This window comes from Solanum dulcamara, chromosome 6 (assembly GCF_947179165.1).
Source record: "Solanum dulcamara chromosome 6, daSolDulc1.2, whole genome shotgun sequence".
In the NCBI taxonomy this organism is placed as follows: domain Eukaryota; kingdom Viridiplantae; phylum Streptophyta; class Magnoliopsida; order Solanales; family Solanaceae; genus Solanum; species Solanum dulcamara.
Window position 1 is genome coordinate 11220097 of NC_077242.1, and position 20246 is coordinate 11240342.

The 20246-nt window shown below is 35.0% G+C and overlaps 2 protein-coding genes across 6 annotated transcripts; one reads left to right on the plus strand and one right to left on the minus strand.

Annotated features, from left to right (window-relative positions):
* Positions 1–2368: 2368 nt before the first annotated feature.
* On the minus strand, positions 2369–4307 carry LOC129892378 (uncharacterized). The gene has a single exon (XM_055967949.1). The coding sequence runs from the start codon at positions 4134–4136 to the stop codon at positions 2595–2597; it is 1542 nt and encodes a 513-aa protein (XP_055823924.1). The 5' UTR covers positions 4137–4307; the 3' UTR covers positions 2369–2594.
* Positions 4308–5506: 1199 nt separating this feature from the next.
* LOC129891943 (SEC12-like protein 2) lies at positions 5507–18465 on the plus strand. Of its 5 annotated transcripts, XM_055967437.1 has the most exons (14): positions 5507–5708; positions 6554–6588; positions 7998–8062; positions 9351–9392; positions 10744–11086; positions 12080–12174; positions 12549–12696; positions 14289–14380; positions 14476–14572; positions 14955–15030; positions 15125–15245; positions 17365–17481; positions 17568–17635; positions 18056–18465. In XM_055967437.1, the coding sequence occupies exons 5-14, from the start codon at positions 10832–10834 to the stop codon at positions 18160–18162; spliced, it is 1176 nt and encodes a 391-aa protein (XP_055823412.1). In that variant the 5' UTR covers positions 5507–5708; positions 6554–6588; positions 7998–8062; positions 9351–9392; positions 10744–10831; the 3' UTR covers positions 18163–18465. The 5 variants fall into 5 exon arrangements, with proteins under 5 accessions (XP_055823412.1, XP_055823413.1, XP_055823415.1 ...); XM_055967438.1 differs by lacking the exon at positions 6554–6588; XM_055967440.1 differs by lacking the exons at positions 5507–5708; positions 6554–6588 and adding an exon at positions 5776–6076.
* Positions 18466–20246: the final 1781 nt, after the last annotated feature.

Consider the following 20246-nt stretch of genomic DNA (forward strand, 5'->3'; position numbering starts at 1 on the left):
CACTTAATGTTTTAGCAACATAAATGCCTGCGAGTCCATGACCAGTCTAATCACAGTAGAGGTTAGTTTGTTCAGTCAGTTATATCCCATATTGTAATTACAGTTGAGATAGCAGTGTGCTGATATATTAGACAAATCACAGTTGTTTTACTCTCTTCTGCCTTCACTCTTTGAAAATGTACATACCATGCCTTGTAAGTTGTACAATATACCTCAAATTTAGTTCCAGTTTTCAAGTTTAACATCCTTAATAAGGATAATCTAGTGGGTGTAATTCTTATTTAGTTTATCTAATTCTAAAGTGGAAATCACAGTGCTCTGTTAATGGTCACCAACAGTTCACTGCAAATGATTCCCCACCTGACCATTAGCAACTTCAACTGTCAACCTTTTTCTTTTCGACATAAAACACACAAACTTCTCTGTTATAGAGCCCAATGGATACTGACAAGGAGGATAGCTTAACTGAAGGCCTTCGTCTTCCATCTCTAACCTTGGAGGTTGGATGTTTGAGTCACCAATGGAGAAAAATGAAAAAGCCTGGGCATAGGAGTATTGGTGGGGCGCTTTTTCTTAATTATAAGAAAGAGTATCCTAGGTACTAAACTAGACTTATGGGAGAACATATTAGCAAGCTAACCTCATATGACATGCAACTTGCAAGAGCAATTCAACCTCAAGAAGTGAAGCGTAACCACAAGAGAATCATTCCTAAATGGTTCTCGTCAATCCTACGTATTAGACTAGTCACTAGAGTTTCTTTAATAAATATGTTACTTCAACTGAAAAAACTTGTTGTAATACCTTTATACATACTCACCTTTCATTAACAAAAAAAAAAAACTTGCCCACCTTTCTTAACTCAGATGCATTACCACTTCATCTCTTCCCCAAAAGTCCAGGGGATTGAGGAACCGAGAGGCCTAGAATGGAGTTTCGACTTCTCACATTTATCTACCAGAAGCAGAAGCAGAAATAGTAGCAGGGTATCAAACCAAATATTCCTGTATCAAATTTGGTTTATTTCCATTGTTTTCATATTTGAATCTACTAGTTTCTTCATTATTTGTAACAGTTCTTACTTTGGTTTATCACATGCTCCTTTTTTAAAAAAACTAAATACATTAAAGAAAAGCGAGCAAAATTGCTCTGGCAATGGAATTATAACTAATGTGTTAACAAGAGCTGACAACCAGTGAAATCCCAAAAACCTGCGAGCAAAGAGCAAATTTTCTACCACTGAAGGTTCCTAATTAATTTTTACCATCCAATTCAAAAGAGACGTAGATGGCCATAAAAAAAGAACTTGGTCTTCCATATGCACTGTTCCGCTCTGGCTAGTTTTACTAGGCACGAGTCTTTGGATAAGATCTCAGGCAATTAAATATCTTAACTGCAATGAAGTAAAATTCTTCAGGAAGAATCAGCGGAAAAAATTGTATTGATGGGTCCTTTTGTGCGCAATAAAAGGAAAAGAAGAAAGCTAAAACACAGCAGAACAATGGATTTAAATGGACCCACTGCATCTCGTCAGATAGAAGATAAAAATAAAAAGAAATTCCAACCATCTGTCACACAACTACTCTTCCAATGACACCATTTACAAACTACCATGACAAACTGGAACTGGTGAAAGAATAGTATATTACATCTAGCGATGGCATCAAATATTACGAAGCTGAAACGCACATCTGGTTCTCAAACAGAAGGTTTCAAAGAAGTCATGCATTAGGTTCTACCTGGCAAGCTGTCACCTCGGCCTCACACCTATCTACATGCTACAACAAAACCTGTATTGAACACACAACTACATGACCTTGACCTCAAAGATAAATATCCTCCACGAATCTATCAACTGACTTTACTACACCCACTAATCTCCTCTTTATAAGTTGCAGACATTTGGTTTGACAACCGCTTAAGGTTGAAATGCGGTTATCTACATGTTTATAGCAAGTTCAAGTGGTCTGAAAATGAATCTTTAGTTTCTTCTTCTTCCCCCAAGGTCACATAACTGGTGAGCAAATGAAATAGAAATTTTCTTCAATTAAAACTAATATATTAGCTGCAGAAATCCAAACAAGTAATTAACCAACAGCTCTAAAAGTAATTGAGTCCACAGTGCTACTTGGTCGTGAATACAAATACACCTTTACAACTAACAGAAACATGGAGAAACAGCAAAACAAATTAAGCTACAAAAGAATCAAAATAACGAAAATTTAATATTTAAAAAGAATACTCATCAGCATGCTACCCAAGAATTATTCATTGTTTTCAAATGGCATTCAAATGGATAAGCAGCTTTCCCATAAGGGAATAGAGCTCAGGTTACTTGAGAAAACTAAAGCTCTATCAGTCCATAAAGTGATAAATAAGGAATTTGATAAGCAATACAGGAAAAAGGGATGACACACAATCATAACTAGCAAATTCAAGATTTCACATTTACAGCCATCAACTGATGCAAAGACAACATTTAGTAAAGCTTAGGTAAAAGAGACAAAGATTGAGTACAGGTAACATGTAATTACCAATAATTTTTTTTGGCGAGGAACAGGAAATTACCAATATTACATTGCAATATAAGACAATTACCAAGGAGGATTAGAGCCTTCTCTTACAGATGGTGACCTGGAATCTAGACTACCTTCTCTTCCTAACCTAGACAAACTCCTGCCAGTTTTAGGAGTATTCAGTCCAGGACTTGCACCGCGGTAACTTGCTCGGAGAGATTCATCTAAAGAGTGAGAAGACTTGGCAATTGCCTTTCGCATAAACTTCTGTGCAGCAGGTGAAAGAGTACGTGCACCTGGACTCGCACTCCCTCCTCTAACTGGTGAAGGTAATGGTGGTTTCTGAAACATCTTTGATCTCTCCCTTAACTTACGAGCAGCTTCACGAGATAAAGAATGAGCCTTTGTATCCCTGGAGGCTGGCATTGGGATCTTATACTGAGGGCCTTCACCACTTCCACCAATATCAATGGGTGTGTCCTCCTGCTCCAGCCGCAGAGGTGTTCCTTCAATTTCTCCCCAAGTAATAAATGGTGATCCATCCACACCAGGCGCGGGTGAAGGAGTACTAACAAAACTATATCCATTCTCAGCCTTCTTTCCCGATTCAACAAAAAACTGATTAGGGGTCTTCCGCAAATCATCCAAATCATACTTCTTTGTCTTATCGCCTCTATCAAGGAAAGGAACTGGAGTTGCCCCAGGAACAGGTGTATAAAGCACAGCCACTGTCTCGTCCTCTTTCGGCTGTGATTCCATCATCTTACCATGAAACCTTGTATTCACCTTACTAACTTCTTTCGTCAATCCCTTAAGCCTCTCAGCTCTTTCTTCTTCGGTCAAGGCTACTTCCCCGTTATCCGCCGGATGATACATCAGCAAATTCTTAGCAGCGTATTTCCACCCTTCCAATGTAGCCACTGGCTGATCTGATGTCCCATATCCATCAGTAACTACCTTCGCCCTCTTAGAATCCTCAATCAACTTCATCTCCTCCTCCTTTTCAGCTTCCAACAAATACCCATATTTCTCCTTCCTTTTTCTGTTCACTTTCTCAATAATCTTTGAAAAACTTTCATTATCCTCACTCGTATACCTTCTAAAAAACTCATCTAAAGTCAAAGACACATTCACCTCACCACCACCTCCCTCAGCATTATTTCCAACACTAGACCAATTATTACCATTAACAACACTAGGAGTGGGAGTTTTGTAAGGATCATCAAAAGGGGTAGTGGAATTTCGAAAGAAAGTTGAACCAGGGGTTCGTAATTTACCTTCAGTGTTCGATCCAACAGCTCTACCTCCCCTTCGTTCAATGATTTTCAACTGAGCATCACGAATTTGAACCGGATCGCCTGTGCGAATCGCTTCAAGCCAATCAAGACGATCGCGAAGCTTGGGGATGTCTGGGAAGAAATCACGCTCGATTATTTTCTCTATGGCGGCCACATAGGTGTCCTCATCGAGTACCTTGGACCGGCGTTTATTGGTTGGTACTGTAGAAGAAGAATTACTGTTGTTATTGTGGAGGTTTGAATTAGGGTTTTGCTCAGCCAATGACGGTGAAGGAGACGGCGTTGATAGGTGGCGCGGGGAGTGCCCCGGCGATAACAACATGGTTGATGAAGATCGAAAATTGTATGGGTAATTTCTCTAGAAACTACGATTATTAGATGAAAGGCGAAGAAGAATGTTACCTCTATGTAGAAGATCGGCGGCGGCCGAATTGCGAAGGGACTAGAAAAACCAGATTTGACCTCTAATTATTTGAACGCGTTCTCCCTTTCCCCCTATTAAGACCCGTTTGTATGGACTTAAAAAAATTAACTTTTATGTATGAAGTGCTTTTAGAATTTTAAAGTGCTGAAAGTTATTTTTATAAATAAGCAGTTGAGTGTTTGGATAAAAGTGATAAATGAGAAAAATTATGTGAATTTTAGGGTTAAAAGAATAAAAAGGGTAGTTTGAAAATTTAGTTAAAATATAAGGGATATAAAAGTAATTTCCATGGTCAAAGAAAATAACTTTAAGCACTTGGAAAAAAAAAGTTAGGAATCCTAACTTTTCATTTTTGACTGACTTTAAGAACTTTCTGGCTTAAAGTTAGCCTTAGGCAAACACGTCCAAAAGCTGAAAAGGGGCTTTAAGTTGGTTTTGACCAACTTAAAGCCAATCCAAACGGACTCTAAGAGTGTGTTTGGTACGTTCCGAATTAATTAGTTATATATGTATTAATTATTTTATTTTATATTATATATAAAATATATATTAATTTCCTCACAATTTATATATGTATTAGTTATTTGTGCTTCTAAATTATCAATGAAATATTATATTAATTATATATATTAATTATTATTTCATATCTACCTATTAAATATCGTATAAGTTATACGTACATTAATACATAAATTGTTTCTTATCTTGTTATCCAACTACCAAACGACCTCCTAGTGTATCCGTGATTGGTCTTGTTGTAGAAGTGTTTCAGAGTCGTTTAGTAGCTGGTTAGGAGAAATGTGATATATGTATTAGATCCTGTATAAGTAATATCATGTTTAGTAGTTGATTAAAATTACGTATAAAATTAATACGATATTTGATTTGCAATTTAGAAATCTGCATAACTAATACATATATAAGTTACGATAAAATTATGTATAATTTTATGTACGATAGAAATTGAATAACTAAATCCTGCATAATTTATCTCTACATAAAATTATATATAAATCTCCTCATAACTAATTTATATATTACTAATATATGTATAACTCTAAGTAGCAACCAAACGACCCCTAAATTAATTTACACTAACCGGTTTTATAACCTCGTCGAGCCGGTCCCCGTTGAAGTTTACTACATATTACTTTACTTTAGTACTTAATATAAGAGGCTACAAGCAGGGGCCTCTTCGTCAACATGCCTGTATCATCCGGAGGGTATTTTCGTCTTCTCATCTACCTATATGGTTTCTGCGCTTCATTGTTGTTACGCGGCTACTTTTTTGTTTCATTACTCATCGGCATCCTCTCTTTCTTCCAGCCATCTCCTTCATTCGCTGGATAAATTTAGAGTCCTTCTAATCTGTGATTTCCTCCTTTCAATTAGGGATTTCCTTCTTCGGATTGGTCTTCCGTTCGAGCTTTTTTCTTCAGACGGCCTATCTGATCTCAAGATTTACACTTTGTGAGTTCTCTTTTGCTTTGATTTGGAGTTTCCCCTCTCTGTTCGATCTTGTCTCTTCCGCGGATTTCATTATTGGTATAATTTGAGTTTTCCTTATTTCTATGGAATGTCATGGAATTTCTGTTTCTTCTGGGTTTATTGTTTGCTGAGCAAATCATTCTGCTTAGCGTGAATTTTTTGGCTTAACGGAAGAAGAAGGCACCACTGAACTTTTGGCTTCAATTGTTAGTTTGCCATTCTGTACATAACATGCATCATCTAGTTTGTTAATTGTTGTTGTTATGTGCTACTCCTCCCAAGACCTCGGTGGTCACATAATGAAAAATCCAATTATATTTTCCCAAGTTCTCCTCTGTATGCGCCTCGAGGTAAGTTACTCTATGATATAATTATAGGGAAAAACTATACTCTCCTGTGAATAAAAATTTGGTTCAGCTGAATCCTTCCTGTATTTCACACTATTCTCTGAATTGATTTTATTGTTCTCGCGCTTGGTTTGCCTATCCTTGTTGACCTTCCGTTATAAGTCTGGTATGGGTTACAATAACCTCTACATTTTCCACAATCCACTTAGTTCTTACATAACTTTCCGTCTTCACAAAAAATGTATATTTAGTTCTTACGTTTGATTGAGTTGAACAACTTTGCACAACAGAGCTAGTAGGTCAAACCAATTTCAGATAGAAATCTATGGCTCATTGTGAGTTATAAAAATAAAAATTCCTACACCAGCCAACAACCTGAATGTCTCATTGAACTGAAGCTAAATATTCTTCAGCTTTCAATTGTTGAAAGTGTTTTATAATTGCCTACACTAAACTGCTAATTTTTACTTCTCTTTACAGGCTTCTGGCCTTGTCGTTGTTATTACTGCTCTCAGGTTTGTTCGCTTTTCTGTTTCCTCCCTTTTGTAAGTTTTAAATCTTTTGTTTTTGATAATTCTTCTCACTTAGCTCCTTCACTCTTTCTGTCTCTTCATTGTTCACTTTTTGCTTAGTAATTCTTCTTGCTTAGCTCTTATTTTATCTGGGATATGGACATTTATGCTTTATGAAGATGACATAGGTGACGGTTTTCCAAATATTTGGCTCTGGGAAGTTCTACTTTGCATTAGCAATGACATATGAGGAGGGTTCAGTTGTTTCATTGATGTAATGCTAAGTATATATTCTTCAGCTTTCAATTGTTAAAAGTGTTTTATAATTGTCTACACTAAACTGCTGATTAAATTAAAAAAGAATTGCCTTCCATAAGCGGCATAATGATCCGACTCACTGGGGGTACTTCATTTCATGAAGATGTTGTTTCAGACTTAAAAGAAGTTAATGGTCGAGTGTCTAATAAGAGTAGTAGACCTTTTGGCTCTAAAGTTGTCCTAATAGTTAAACAATAAGATCCTACTAAAAGAGTGCACTACTGCCCATAGGAAGAGTAACCAGATGAGGAATGAGGCTAACTTTTCTTGCCTTCAGATGCTACCAGAAGAAAGGGAGATCTGATGTGGAAAACATGCTACTCTCTCCATTTCAATTTGTTTCTCTTTCTTTCCTTTTTAATCTGTTACAAAAGGAATGTCTCTTCCATTTTTTTGACAACTCTTTAAGACCACTAGATTAAAGGTTATTTTATACATTAAGCATATCGTTACTTTAAGACTACAAGTGACTATTCTTTGGTTAAACACCATGGTTCCACAGCTGAGGCCTTCACATTGTGATCATTTCGAGATCAATGAATGGGATAGACCAACACCAGTACAACTCCTTGTAGTATTGTTTTCTTTTGGGATAATTGCTCTAGGAGCTCGCTTTGTTAGACCTTGTTCTGTAGCGCTTGCTGCTGATCAATTGGGAAAGAAAGAAAATCCAAATAATAAAAGCATTATGGAGAGTTATTTCAACTGCTACTATTGGAATGCGAACACTTGTAGCGACAATCTTAATGGTCTATATTCAAGATGCTTTTGGTTGGCAAATTGGTTTACACATTTTGCTTACTCATTTTCGATTTTTGGCTAACTCTTTATTTAACTTAGTTGAATTCCCTAAAGACAAGTTTATTTCCTTATGTTTCACTTTACTTTATTCTCAAATTTTAATTATGTTTCACTTTACTTTATTCTCAAATTTTAATAAGTTTTCTTACAACTATGTCTCTCCCATTATGAATGATAGTATCCTGTTCCTACACTTTTATAAGTTTAACTCAAACATTTTAGGTCACTTTCAATTGTTAAAAGTGTTTTATAATTGCCTACACTAAACTGCTAATTTTTACTTCTATTTACAGGCTTCCGAACGTGTCGTTGTGATTACTGCTCTCAAGTTTGTTCGCTTTTCTGTTTCCACCCTTTTGTAAGTTTGAGTCTTTGTTTTTGATAATTCTTCTCTCTCGGCTCCTTCACTCTTTCTGTCTCTTCACTGTTCACTATTTGCTTAGTAATTCTTCTCACTTAACTTCTTCACTCTTCGTAGCTTTCCTCTTCACACAAACAACTTTGCACAACAGAGCGAATAGGTGAAATCAATTTTAGATAGAAATTTACGGCTCATTGTGCTTTATAAAAAAAAATCCTACACCAACCAAGAACCTAAATGTCTCATTGATGTGATGCTAATTATATATTCTTCAGCTTTCAATTGTTAAAGTGTTTTATAATTGCCTACACTAAACTGCTGATTAAATTAAAAAAAAAACTGCCTTTCATAAATGGCATATTGATCCGACTCACTGGTGTACTTCATTTCTTGAAGTTTCAGACTTAAAAGAAGTTAATGGTGGAATGTCTAATAAGACTAAAAGACTTTTTGCCTCTCAAGTTGTCCAAATAATTAAACAGTAAGATCCTACTAAAAGAGTGCACTACTGCGATATTCCATTGTATTCCTCCTTGGAATTTACTCTTTCTTTAACAGATTATTGACCTCAACAATACCATAGGAAGAGTAACCAGATGAGGAATGAGACCAACTTTTCTTGCCTTCAGATGCTACCAGAAGAAGAAAACATGCTACTCTCTCCGTTTCAATTTGTTTCTCATACTTTCCTTTTTAGTCTATTACAAAAGGAATGATAGTCAATTGAATTTTTATTTTGCTAAGCATATGGTTCGTCAATTGATAAGATCAGCTTCTGTTAACTTACTGATTCAATCTGATTATCTCAAGAGTGCAACACAATCCATTAGTCAAGTGAAACAAGTTGGAATACAGAAAAAATAAGTCCAGACTTACTCTTGTGCTTTATCCCTTCCCCATTGATTGCCAATTCTGATGTTCGGAGTCGGCATTATGCTCCAACGTAGAAACTTTTTCTCTTTAATTTATCTATTACTAGAAGACCATTGCAAAACTTACTTACAAATAGTGTATTTGGATAGTTGGATAATTAGGCCACACCTTGAATGCCTCTGTGTATAATGATTTAGTAGCATCAAAGGTAGCTCAAAGAATGCATATTATGAACTTAACAGAAGTGGTTTGTGGCTGTAGACACTTTCATAGCTCTACACAGTTATTTCCATGTAAAGGGATCTTTCACCAATTAATTTTTCAAAGTTTATAAAGGTGACGCTTTGTCTTTCAAAATGTATAGAAATAAAAAAATAAAAATAACACTCTTCTTTTTGCTTCAATTATGCAGGTGAAGAGAGACTCAAACTTAGAAATATACAGGGAATCATAGGTACATTATATAAGTTGGCAGATTTCTTGGTCTCTTTTCTCTTTAATGTACAAGTGTGTTAAAATCCACATCCTATACTTATAAAGGGAATCTTCTGCCGTTGCTTCTTTTATCTGGATGTGGACATTTATGCTTTATGAATATGACATAAACGACGGCATTCAACTGCATAATGCATATTAATCTTTGGAGTGACTGGTTCTTCTTTGTTCTTTTATAGACTAATAACACTTTCAGCTCATGTTTAACAGGTTTTCCAAATAGTTAGATCTATTAGAGATGAAGTTGAGTCAACATCTGGTTTCACTCTGGGAAGTTCTATTTTGCATTAATAATGACCTATGAGAAGGGTTCAGTTGAGCAACTTCAGTTCAAATATCTGTGTTTCCTTGTTAAAGCAGTTTTACAGATCAAGTGTTTGACCTTCTTTTTGATTTCCCAGCTACTGTTACCCACAGCTTTGCTTTGAATTCCATCTTTGCTCCTCTATATCTACTACGCATGAAAACACATAAACAAACCAGTCATTACTCATTACTGTTGGGCCCGTGCTGCCACGGGCACCACCTATCTAGTATAGAAAGGAGAGTTGAGCTCCCTTCTTAACTAGAGTTAGGGGTATTTTTGTTTTTTCATTTATGTATTGCATATACTTAATGGTACAGTCATGTTGTTGGATGGTACTTTACTTTAAATTCCCAAAAATGCCCAGTTCTCCTTAAGAGGTACCAAATCTGTCCTCAATATTAATCAGCTGCTGCAAGGGCATTTAGGTATTTAACTTTTATTTTTTGCTTAACATATTTGTACCTCCGGCATAGAAAATAAATTAGGTTGATTTAGTGTTAAAAATTACCCTTTTATCTGAGTATATTTCAAACTTCTCTATAGTTATTCGAACTTTTGTTCTTCCAAAAAGAGATGACCTGTTAATTTTTCTTCTTCCCTCTTTCTACATTCACTGGCTCTCCTGCAATTGCCACCCCTAAACCTTAACCCAATTCTTTTTCTTCACTCTCAAAGTTTCTGTACATCACTGAAGCAAAACCCCCAAAGTTCTCATCTTTGTGACTTCAGGTACTATCTTTAGCTAGCTTTTCTTTCCTTTTGCACTTTTTTTTTCTGCCTGCATATTTATTTTTAGCATATGGGTCTTTCTTGGGTTTAACATTTTCTTTGGTAGAAGAGTTTTCTTGGAAAAAGATGTTGATCTTTACACAAGATCTGTGACTCTTGAATACTTAATTTATGCTCTTTGATTTTGCCTTCTTGTTTCATGCTTTTTGGCAGAAAAATAATTTAGATATAAATGTTGGAGGCATTAACCGTCTTTGACCTTCAATTATTACAGTAAACGCTCTCACCATTTGACTAAAGAAAACCAAAGCCCTTGGTGCACATCTCAATTTCTCGATACACTGAGATCAAAGTGACCTAAGATGGCTGATTCTGCCAATTCCAAAAACTACAGCGTCCCAATTTACGGTGCCGGTTGGGTTCCACCGAACGCCCTCAGATCTGCCGTTGAACCGCCGGCCGATGATGAGAAGGATGACGGCGACAAATCATCGTCTTTGGCACCGGAAAACTATGTTGTCCTTGCCGGAGGCGGTGGGGAAGGGAATAGCGGCATTCGCAACGCTCTCATTGTTGCTCAATTCGATTTTGATTCTAATGTGCTCTCTGATGAACCCGTAAGTCATAAATCTTCATTCTTATGATTCGATGTCCAGTGCTTTTATGCTAATTGGATTGCTCTGTAGATTATTGTTTGTGTCTATGCTCATCATATACGCAAATTTTGTGTCTTTTTTTTTTTATAGATTCCTGTTCTGTATGATCTTCTAGAAGCTAAGGTCTATGAAATTGCAGACTGTGGATTCCTGATGACTTTAGTTTTCAAGAGACTAAATGACTGAAACTGACTTAGCAAAGTATTAGTTTTTTTTTTCATTTCTCGGATCCAGGGACTGATGTATAGCTATAGAATTTATGGAATCAATATGTATTACAGTCAACAAATTTCTTGAACTTTTCATCATTATGTGGCTTAATGAGCCACTCCCTTTTTCTAAGTTATCATTTTGAAACATTTGCATATGTCTAGCACTATTCTATTTCTATCTAGCTTCCACAAGAATCACAACTTTCGAGAATCCGAAGCAATTAATTTTTTTGAATTTTACACTTTAATTTGATGATTTTTGTTCAAACTAACTTTTCAATCACTAATTTACTATTTTCTTCAACAACCACTAGTATGATACATGAGTCAAAACGTAATTCTTAAACTTTGTGTCGAGTCAAACATTGTCATATAAATTTAGTTGGAGGGAGTACATGACAAAACTATTTTCGCACACTAAAATAATCTTTTGTCTTGGGGAAATTCTTGGTTGCCTAAATCCCCCTTGCTGAAGGATGAGAAGGATTCGGATGGGTTGACTACCGACATCATTTTTTTTCTTCATCAAAGTAATATTTTTTAATAAGAACCTTACCTAAGACTATAAAGTACATCCAAAAAGCAACAATATATCAGTGAGCTTTATGATTGGTCAGTTAACTTTGATTCCATTCATGTATGCTCTTCACTTCTGTTTTCCTGGAAACCTTAGAAGAACATGAGAAATTATATTTATGGCCTCCTTGGATCAGTTTGACTAAAAATATGTGCTTTTTTGAAGGTGGCTAGGGTAGGAACTGGCGCTGATCTGCCTTATAGGATGGCAGTACATCCAGGTGGAGAAGGTCTTATTTGTTCATTGCCAAATAGCTGCAGGTAAAGTCTGTGCACTGGGATTTGCTTTGAAGGTTTAGAGTATCGTTCATGTTGAGTATTCTCTTCTTTGTTTTCACCCCTCACTTTGTGACTTGTAAGTGGTGGCATGGGCTGAGGGGAGCGTAGAATCACAAAAGCATACAGTTGCTGATAGAACATTTAGTGGCTTATATAGTTAAGGCTGAAGCAGTATAACTTGACATCAGGTCTACAACTTCTTGAAATTGTTCATTTCTATGATTATTCAATCCTCTATCTGGTTAATTGCTTTAGCAAACTTAGTAGACCACTTGCAGTAATTAAGCTTGGAACTTCTGCCTGTACTTTTGGTGAGTAGCTTGGGTAAGCATCTAATCAATGTGCTACCTGTGTAGATGGTTTGACTGGGATTTTCAAAGAGCTGAAAATCGTTCATTGGGTCTGAGATCATCTGAGAGAGTACTTGAGCCTTTGGAAGATGTTGGACAACAATTAGCGCTAACTTTTAACAATGAAGGTTCTTTACTTGCTGTTGGCGGTGAGGTAGATATCTTCCCTTAAACTATTTCAGGTTGAAATGAACGTATGGTTGTTGCTTGCCATTGAAGGAAAATTGTTCAACATGAAGGCACTACTGTTTTGTTCATTGTGTATGTAACATTTAAGAAGGCCAGTTTTGTAAGATTCAGTTCTTCTCTTATTTTTGGTAAAAGTTTGACAAAGTGTTCTTTAAAAACATAACCAGGAAAGTCGGTCTTGGTTTATTTTACCCTCTAAAATATTCTAGTACACTATGAGTTAGATTTCATGTAAAGGAAATGGAGGAGGTAGTCTGAGTACGAATTATGGCACCACTAGTTTAGATCACTAATTACCAAAAGAAACATTGGTGGTATACATGTTCTCCTGCATTAAACTATAAAGGTTGCAGAAAGTGCTCTTTAAAGTTTAAAGCAGGGTTGTTTTCCACTCTGAAACCTTGTTCTGCCCCACAAGTTTTAATTTTATGTACAAGAGAAGGGATTAAACTCAGGATTATAGTCCAATTCTTTGGCATTGATCTTTAAGCATTAAAGCTTTCGTTGGTCTTGGTTACGAATATCTAGTGGCTATGTTTTGGCTCACGTTCTGGATCCCACATTGTTATGTTACCTTTAGAACCCATTTGGCTTTCTCTTTAACTCTTTCAGAAATAATGAACTGCTGAAGGCAATTAGTAGCAAAGTAAAAGAAAAACTTTAAACAAGATTTTTCCATTTGTAGAATTATCTTAGTATCTCTTCATAGTTCACAATTTAAGGAGTTTTCCTTATATGCTAATAGATAACTAAAGAAGGGAGTAGATTTCTTTCAGGAAATATCATCTTTCATGCCAGTCTTTTCCCACCACCCTCTCATTCTATGCTTGCTGCGTCTTTTGACTCTTTGGAGTTTAAAAAACAAGGTTTTTGGAATTGACAGAAGTTATTAGCCATTTTGTGAGTGTGATCAAGTTTATACATCATTCCTCCATGACTATCTAACTAACCAGTAATGTGTTTGCTAATGTGTGGATGGATGTTTACGATCAGTTTCTTCTGGCTGTAATTTGAGCCTGCAGAACAATGATGACGATAATACTTGGTGTTTTTGAGGAGTCTATGGCTGCCGTACATTAATGGGTAAAGAGTTGGTTAACAAGGAAATCAATTAATCAATCAATCTATCAGCTACACGGTGAAATACCAAATAGTTTGGGAGGAGAATGAGTAAAAATTTTCAGAAGTATAATTTACAAAGAAAATATACGATTTGTTCTGTTGCTTTAATAAGGAGGAAAAAAAAAGAAAATGTTTTAATCCTCTATGCTGCACTGTAGCAACTTGGCTTGGTGGTGTAATTTTAGGCAACACAATTATGCGAAACAGACTGTCATCCCATCCTCAAAGATTCCTTATGTTTTGCCAAGTTTAATTTGGAGAATATTTTGTTACATCTAGGTTCGGATTTAGACATGATTGATTTGTTAGATCAAGGAGGCAGTTTCTGGTTCTTTCTTGCTGTCCTTGTGTAAAGAGTGAACTATGGAATTACACCACCTTGTTTGTGCAGGTAAATTGTGAATATCTTGATTATTGAATTTTGGTGCTGTACAGGATGGCAAGTTGAGGGTTTACAAGTGGCCTAGCATGAAAAATATTCTTGATCAGGCTAATGCTCATGCTTCTGTGAAGGATCTAGACTTCAGGTTCATAGCATTGCTCAATTTCAATTTAAGCGCTACAAGCAATATGTTTCATGGTAGAGGAATTTTGACTCAAATGTTTTCGGTTGTATATGCAGCCCTGACGGAAAATTTCTTGCATCTGTTGGAAGCGGCCCTTGCCGGATTTGGGATGTCTCAAAATCAACTTCTGTAGCTTCTTTGATGAAGGAAAATGTAAGAATATCTATGAATGGCTTTTAAATGCTGGAAGACGCGCAGTGTGTTGTGTTCCACTTTTTCCCTACCAAAAGAACAGAAAAAAGTGATGATTGACACTGTGACTACCCAAAAAGCAGAGTAGATTCATTTTCAAATATTTTGTTTCTCCTGTCAATTGGCTTTATATAAATTGTTTCTCTCGTACACTTGGATTCTTGTAGCTTACAAGATAAGAGTAGTATGTAACCACTCTTTTTTAATCAGTTTCAAAAAAAATAGTTACATCATACACGTGGATTCTTATATATTCCCAATTAAAGGAAGTTGTGAGGGCATTTACCCCAATCTTTCTCTTTGTTGCTTTAGTTATCTGACAAGAAGCATCTTCTGTACCCAGGATGAAATTTTTGGCTATTGTAGATTCTCACCAATTGACGATGAGAATCAAGTTCTATACATCACCACTATGCGAGGTGGATATGGAAATTTATCTGAATTTCCTAGTTTTAGATAGTGCTTCACTTGGCATGCATGAAGAATTAACCCTGTATTCTTGTATTTGCAAAGATCAAGGTGGAAGTATTTCGAAATGGAGTACTACTACGTGGACGAGGATAAAATCAAAACGTGTTGTTCGTGACCCTATTTGTGCCTTCAATGTTTCATCCAATGGAAAGCTACTGGCAATGTAAGACTCTTTGTTGGTTTCTCTTCCACGAATATATATAAACACCATATGTCATTGTACCACTGAACTCTCCATATAGCTGAACATTCTTAAAGTTGGAAAGTCCATTTATATAACGTGCTAAACTTAGTGCTGCCCTTCAACAGCATTTGCCTACAAAAGCAGCTTATTTATTTTTAAGTAAATATATAATCTAAGAGGAGAAAAACAACTAGCTGACTTGTCCCAAAGGGGAAGGCGGAGAGGTTGCCGCATAGGAATAACATACCTTGAGATTCCAGGTTTGAAGCTTATCTATAAGCCTATAACAGTAGTGGCTGTAGGCCTGTGCTAATAGTTTGTTGTATAGTGTATTTTATTATTATATACAATTTAATTAGGAGAGTTCACCGAACCGAACTGATTAAAAAATAGATATTTTTTTAGTTTAGCTTGGTTTGATTTTAAACTTTTAAAAATTGATACAGATTTGGTTAAAGAATGGATCTTTCTTTTCGTTGTTTGATCTCTCTTTAATTAATCAATGTGTGATATTTGAATCCTCATTAGTGATTACTGCCATAATAAAATCAAATATTGACTACTCCATTTTCCAATTCTTTTTATGCAAGAAACGTCAGTAGTGTTAGATGCTGCACTTGTTGTAATTTGAAATTAATGAATTTCGTTCATAAATAAGGTATTATTTACATTAGAAAAAGATTAATACTTTGATATTGCAAGCTAAAACTACAAGAAAAAACGACATTTTTTTTGGTAATTAAAAGGTGTTATTTTCAAATGGAGTTATGTCAAGATTGAGAAAAAACACTTGGGAGTTGGACAAACAGCCCATTCACTTTTGCCTAATACTCCAAGTTATCCACTTCTGCCAATTTGTTTTTTAAAAAAATCCAAGTTTGTATACTTACCCACATTTACCCAAATCTAGTCTCATCTTACTTGTGAGCAAATAAAAAAAATGACTTGTCTTTATCAGATTACTACATAGAATTTAAAAAACAATTGATGTTTGTTGGTTTTGACATCAAAATCAGATTAGAAAAAGTAATCTAGCAAAGTAGACTTCAACACTGCAGAGTGATAGGAGATAGATTATTTGATAGGTAAAAACAAATAATTCATGTTTGTATAAATCTTGTTACTTTGAAAAGAAAGATTTTGATGTAGTGGTGGGAGTTGGAGACTGACTCAAAAATTCGAGCATTTGGAAAAAAGAAAACTTGATTTGATTTATAAAATGTCTTGAAGTTAAACATGCAGTAAAAGATCAAATTTATGAACAAAAGAAACCTGCAGAAGCTAGCTAAAAAAGGTAACCTATAGGGTGGAGAGAAAAAATACATGGCAGTAAGAAACCGAAGATATTACCATGTGTAAAAGCTGACACACAACTGAAATATGTCATAATTTTAGATGCGGACAACATGTGCCCTCCAAGTATTTTACTGCACAAGGACAAAGTAGTAAAATACATGTAGAACTTTATAGAGCAGCTACAGTAACACATCTAGTAGCCATTGAGAACCTAAAAGTGCAGTCTAAATTACTCACACACCCTCCTAAGTAGGATGTCCCCAAGCTCCTCTCCTTCCAGCTTTTATATTAGTAGTAATAAAAATAATAATTAGTGTGGGTTCACCTGCTAAACCCGCTGAGCAGGTTTACTCTACCACCTGTGCTTGTGGGTTGTAGGAGACTGCCTGGACACTAACATTAATAAAAAATAAGTGGCTAATTGACTTTTGATGCAACACATTATCAAGATGCTTGTTGTATGATTAGGTCTGTATCATTGAAAACACTCAGAAAGCTACCAAATCTCAGAGTAAGATGTCAGATTGTTAGCTTGTTGCTTAAGAGACATCATGAATTGTTCTGCGGGGCTATTGAAACAATTTCGGTTTCTCCAGCTAATATTTTTTTTATGACAACTTACATTTAGGTTGTAAATTTTTGAGGTTATTTTCCATAAGTTCATATCATACATGATGATCCGCATGAAACTACCACCATCCTGTTGACATCTTATAATACTGAATAGTAGAAGTAATAATGATGTTCCATAGAATATGTTCTTGGGATCTTAATGTTGCCGGTATTTCATTTTCCTTTGCAGAGGAACAATTGAGGGAGATGTTCTGATAGTGTCTTCCAACAATTTTAAAGTGCAAAATGTGATAAAAAAGGCTCATCTTGGTCTTGTAACAACATTGAAGTTCTCAGAAGATTCGAGGTCCTAAATGTTTTTCATGCTCCTGTTACTAACTGTCAAAGCCTGCAGTCAACACAAACAATTCTAATTTTTTTTTCTTTCTTCAGGGCTTTGCTTTCTGCCTCCTTGGATTCAAGAGTGAGAGTGACAATTATAAAGGAACAGAAGAAAAGTGGTGAGTATTTAATTTGCATATCAATATTAGTAACATTGTTACAGAGTAGCTAGTTTATGTGGGTGGGTTGCTAGCAGGTAGCCAGCCGAGTCCTGAAAATGAGCCTTAACATTTGTAGTTTGTAAGCTACTGCTGTTAATCCTGATTAGTTTAGTTTTAACTCGGTCGTCATGTAAGAAAAAGGTTGATATTACTGATTACTTGAACTAGTAGGAAACAACTGCGAGTATATTTGTTAGAAATATTCTTTGTTAGCATTGTTGATATAAGTTTGGTCAAGTCATTAGTACCTGAATTTAATCTGGATCAGTTTGTCCAACTAGCTGATAGTGATTGAACTGCAAACAGATCTCTTTCTAATCTTGCCATCAAATGCCATGCTTTGTGCATATGCATAATCGACCACTGCTATGGTTGCAGGTCTGAGCTTGTGGATCGTTATACTTGTTCTTTTGATTGCAATTGCTGTATATTATGCAGTAAGCAACGGGATTCTTCCATTGGAGCTAAACTCTATATTAAAATGACAAGCTTTACCCCCCCCCCCCCCCCCAAAGTATAATTATAGGTGCAACGGTATCTGAAACATTTTTGAAGGCTATCTCTGGAACAGTAGGCTTGGATTCGAGCTTAAGTTAAAAGACATCTGGTGTTTTTAATGTGCTTAAACTGTTAAGACACAGAGAATTTACATACCCCTACTTGTCCTCCATTACATTCTCACTGTACAAAACAAGTTGTGTAGGTTTATCTCTTTCAATGTGCAACTCTTTTTGGGAGATTAATTACTTAAAATTGGAGGTTTTACCTCCAACCCCTCTTTTACCTTAGATCATATAAGAAGGGGATCACAATCTTTCAAATTGACAATATTTAGTTGAAATGGAGAAAAGAATATTTGAAGCTGATTTCTTTTTTTTTTCAAAAAAAGAAGTTATGTGTTTGGACATGTATTTCACTTTTTAAAAAGGAACAATATTGGTTCACTTGAGATACTTCTCAAACAAAATTTTCGATGGTTATTTCAAGTTTATCTTAAAAATAACTGTTGTGCTTGCTTGAAAATAATTTGCAGAAACAAATATTTGCTTGCCAATTCAATTATTTCATAATCAATTCAAAATAATATATTTCCCCAGAAATTTTTTTAAAACCATTTCTGATTCCAGTGCTAACTTTATGAAAACCAATACGAATAAACAGAATACTAAAAAACAACAACACAAAAGAGAGTCTCCTGCGCTTACATGTGTCCAACATTTTCTTCTTTCTTGTAAGCTAAGCTAAATCGTTGATAAAAAGGAAAATAAAATAAAAGTAAAACACACCTGTCAGGACACACCTTTTTAAAAAAAAATTATACCCAATATTTATATCAAATAAATAAATATATAAAATACCTGATACATATACTTAATAAGCTTTTTCCTTAATCACTTCCTAATTGAATTCTACAATTTGATCTAAATATTAGATGTGAGTATTTGCATTTTGTTATTTTATTGCCATTTCTCTTCTCACAATCCTTTTATGTACAACTTTTCTTTATATTTTAGCTTTACGACCCCACTTATGAAATTATACTTTTAGTAAAAATCTCCATGTGTGAAGTAGAAGAAGTCAACAAGAAGAAAAAAAATCGATTAGGCGTGGTAACGGGATCGAAACGGTATAACCGAATCGGAATCTTTCGAAACTGGCCTTGAATGTGATGGATCCGTCCAGAATCGGACTGATATCGGTACCGGGCGTACCGATATTTTTTATAGTAGCCGTCCCGGGCCGAATTTCAGGTTTCCATTATTTTTTTTTTAAAAAAAAATAATAATTAAATTAACCTAATGTTTATGATTGAAAATTTTTCAAACATATAATTTATTTAACATTTCTTTCAAAAGTATAACTTAATAAGTTAGACTTTTTTAAAAGTTTAAAATTGAAACTCTTAAGTGTTAAAAGTTCAAATTTAAAATTTACAAATTATTACTAACTTACTTAAGTTTGTATTTAAAATATTTTCAAATTTAAAATTTACAAACTATTTCTAACTTACTTAAGTTTGAATTAAAAAATTTCACACTTTTATAGTTTGAAACATTTGAAAATTGAAATACATAAAAAAGACTTGAATTAAATTGAAGAAAATAATTAAAAAAAATTAAGATGAATAACCTATAATTTTATTCATAAAAAATTAAGTAGTACAATTTGTATTACAATTTACAAATATTAGAAGATGACCTAATCTATGCAACCACCTTCTAGGAATAGTTCTGTTTTAATCAGACCTTGAATTATCATAGTAATATTTGTAGTCTTGAAAATAGTCTCGTCTTAAATCTTCTAACATTTATTTAGTAACATGTTCTGAAAGTGGCTATAGTGCTTGTTCTTCCAATGCATCTATGCCGTCTTAACTAGAATCTACCAAAATATTATCTACATCATATTCAAATTGGGCAGGTAAACTTGGACGCCCATAATTCCTTCGCTCGGCATTGATCCAATCTCTAAACAAGATTGATAGATCCAAGTTGTCTGATGCTAACGAATGCATATGCTCTCCTATTTGAAATCTAGCTGCACTAAAAGCTCTCTCTGAAGCTACTGA

Excerpts from the sequence above, each read along its gene's own strand:
- LOC129892378 (XM_055967949.1), bottom strand. The coding sequence starts at position 4,136 with ATGTTGTTATCGCCGGGGCACTCCCCGCGCCACCTATCAACGCCGTCT.
- LOC129891943 (XM_055967437.1), top strand. The coding sequence starts at position 10,832 with ATGGCTGATTCTGCCAATTCCAAAAACTACAGCGTCCCAATTTACGGT. Across the intron at positions 12,175-12,548 it reads TCATTGCCAAATAGCTGCAG|ATGGTTTGACTGGGATTTTC; the intron begins GTAAAGTCTGTG and ends CTACCTGTGTAG. Across the intron at positions 14,381-14,475 it reads GTGAAGGATCTAGACTTCAG|CCCTGACGGAAAATTTCTTG; the intron begins GTTCATAGCATT and ends TTGTATATGCAG.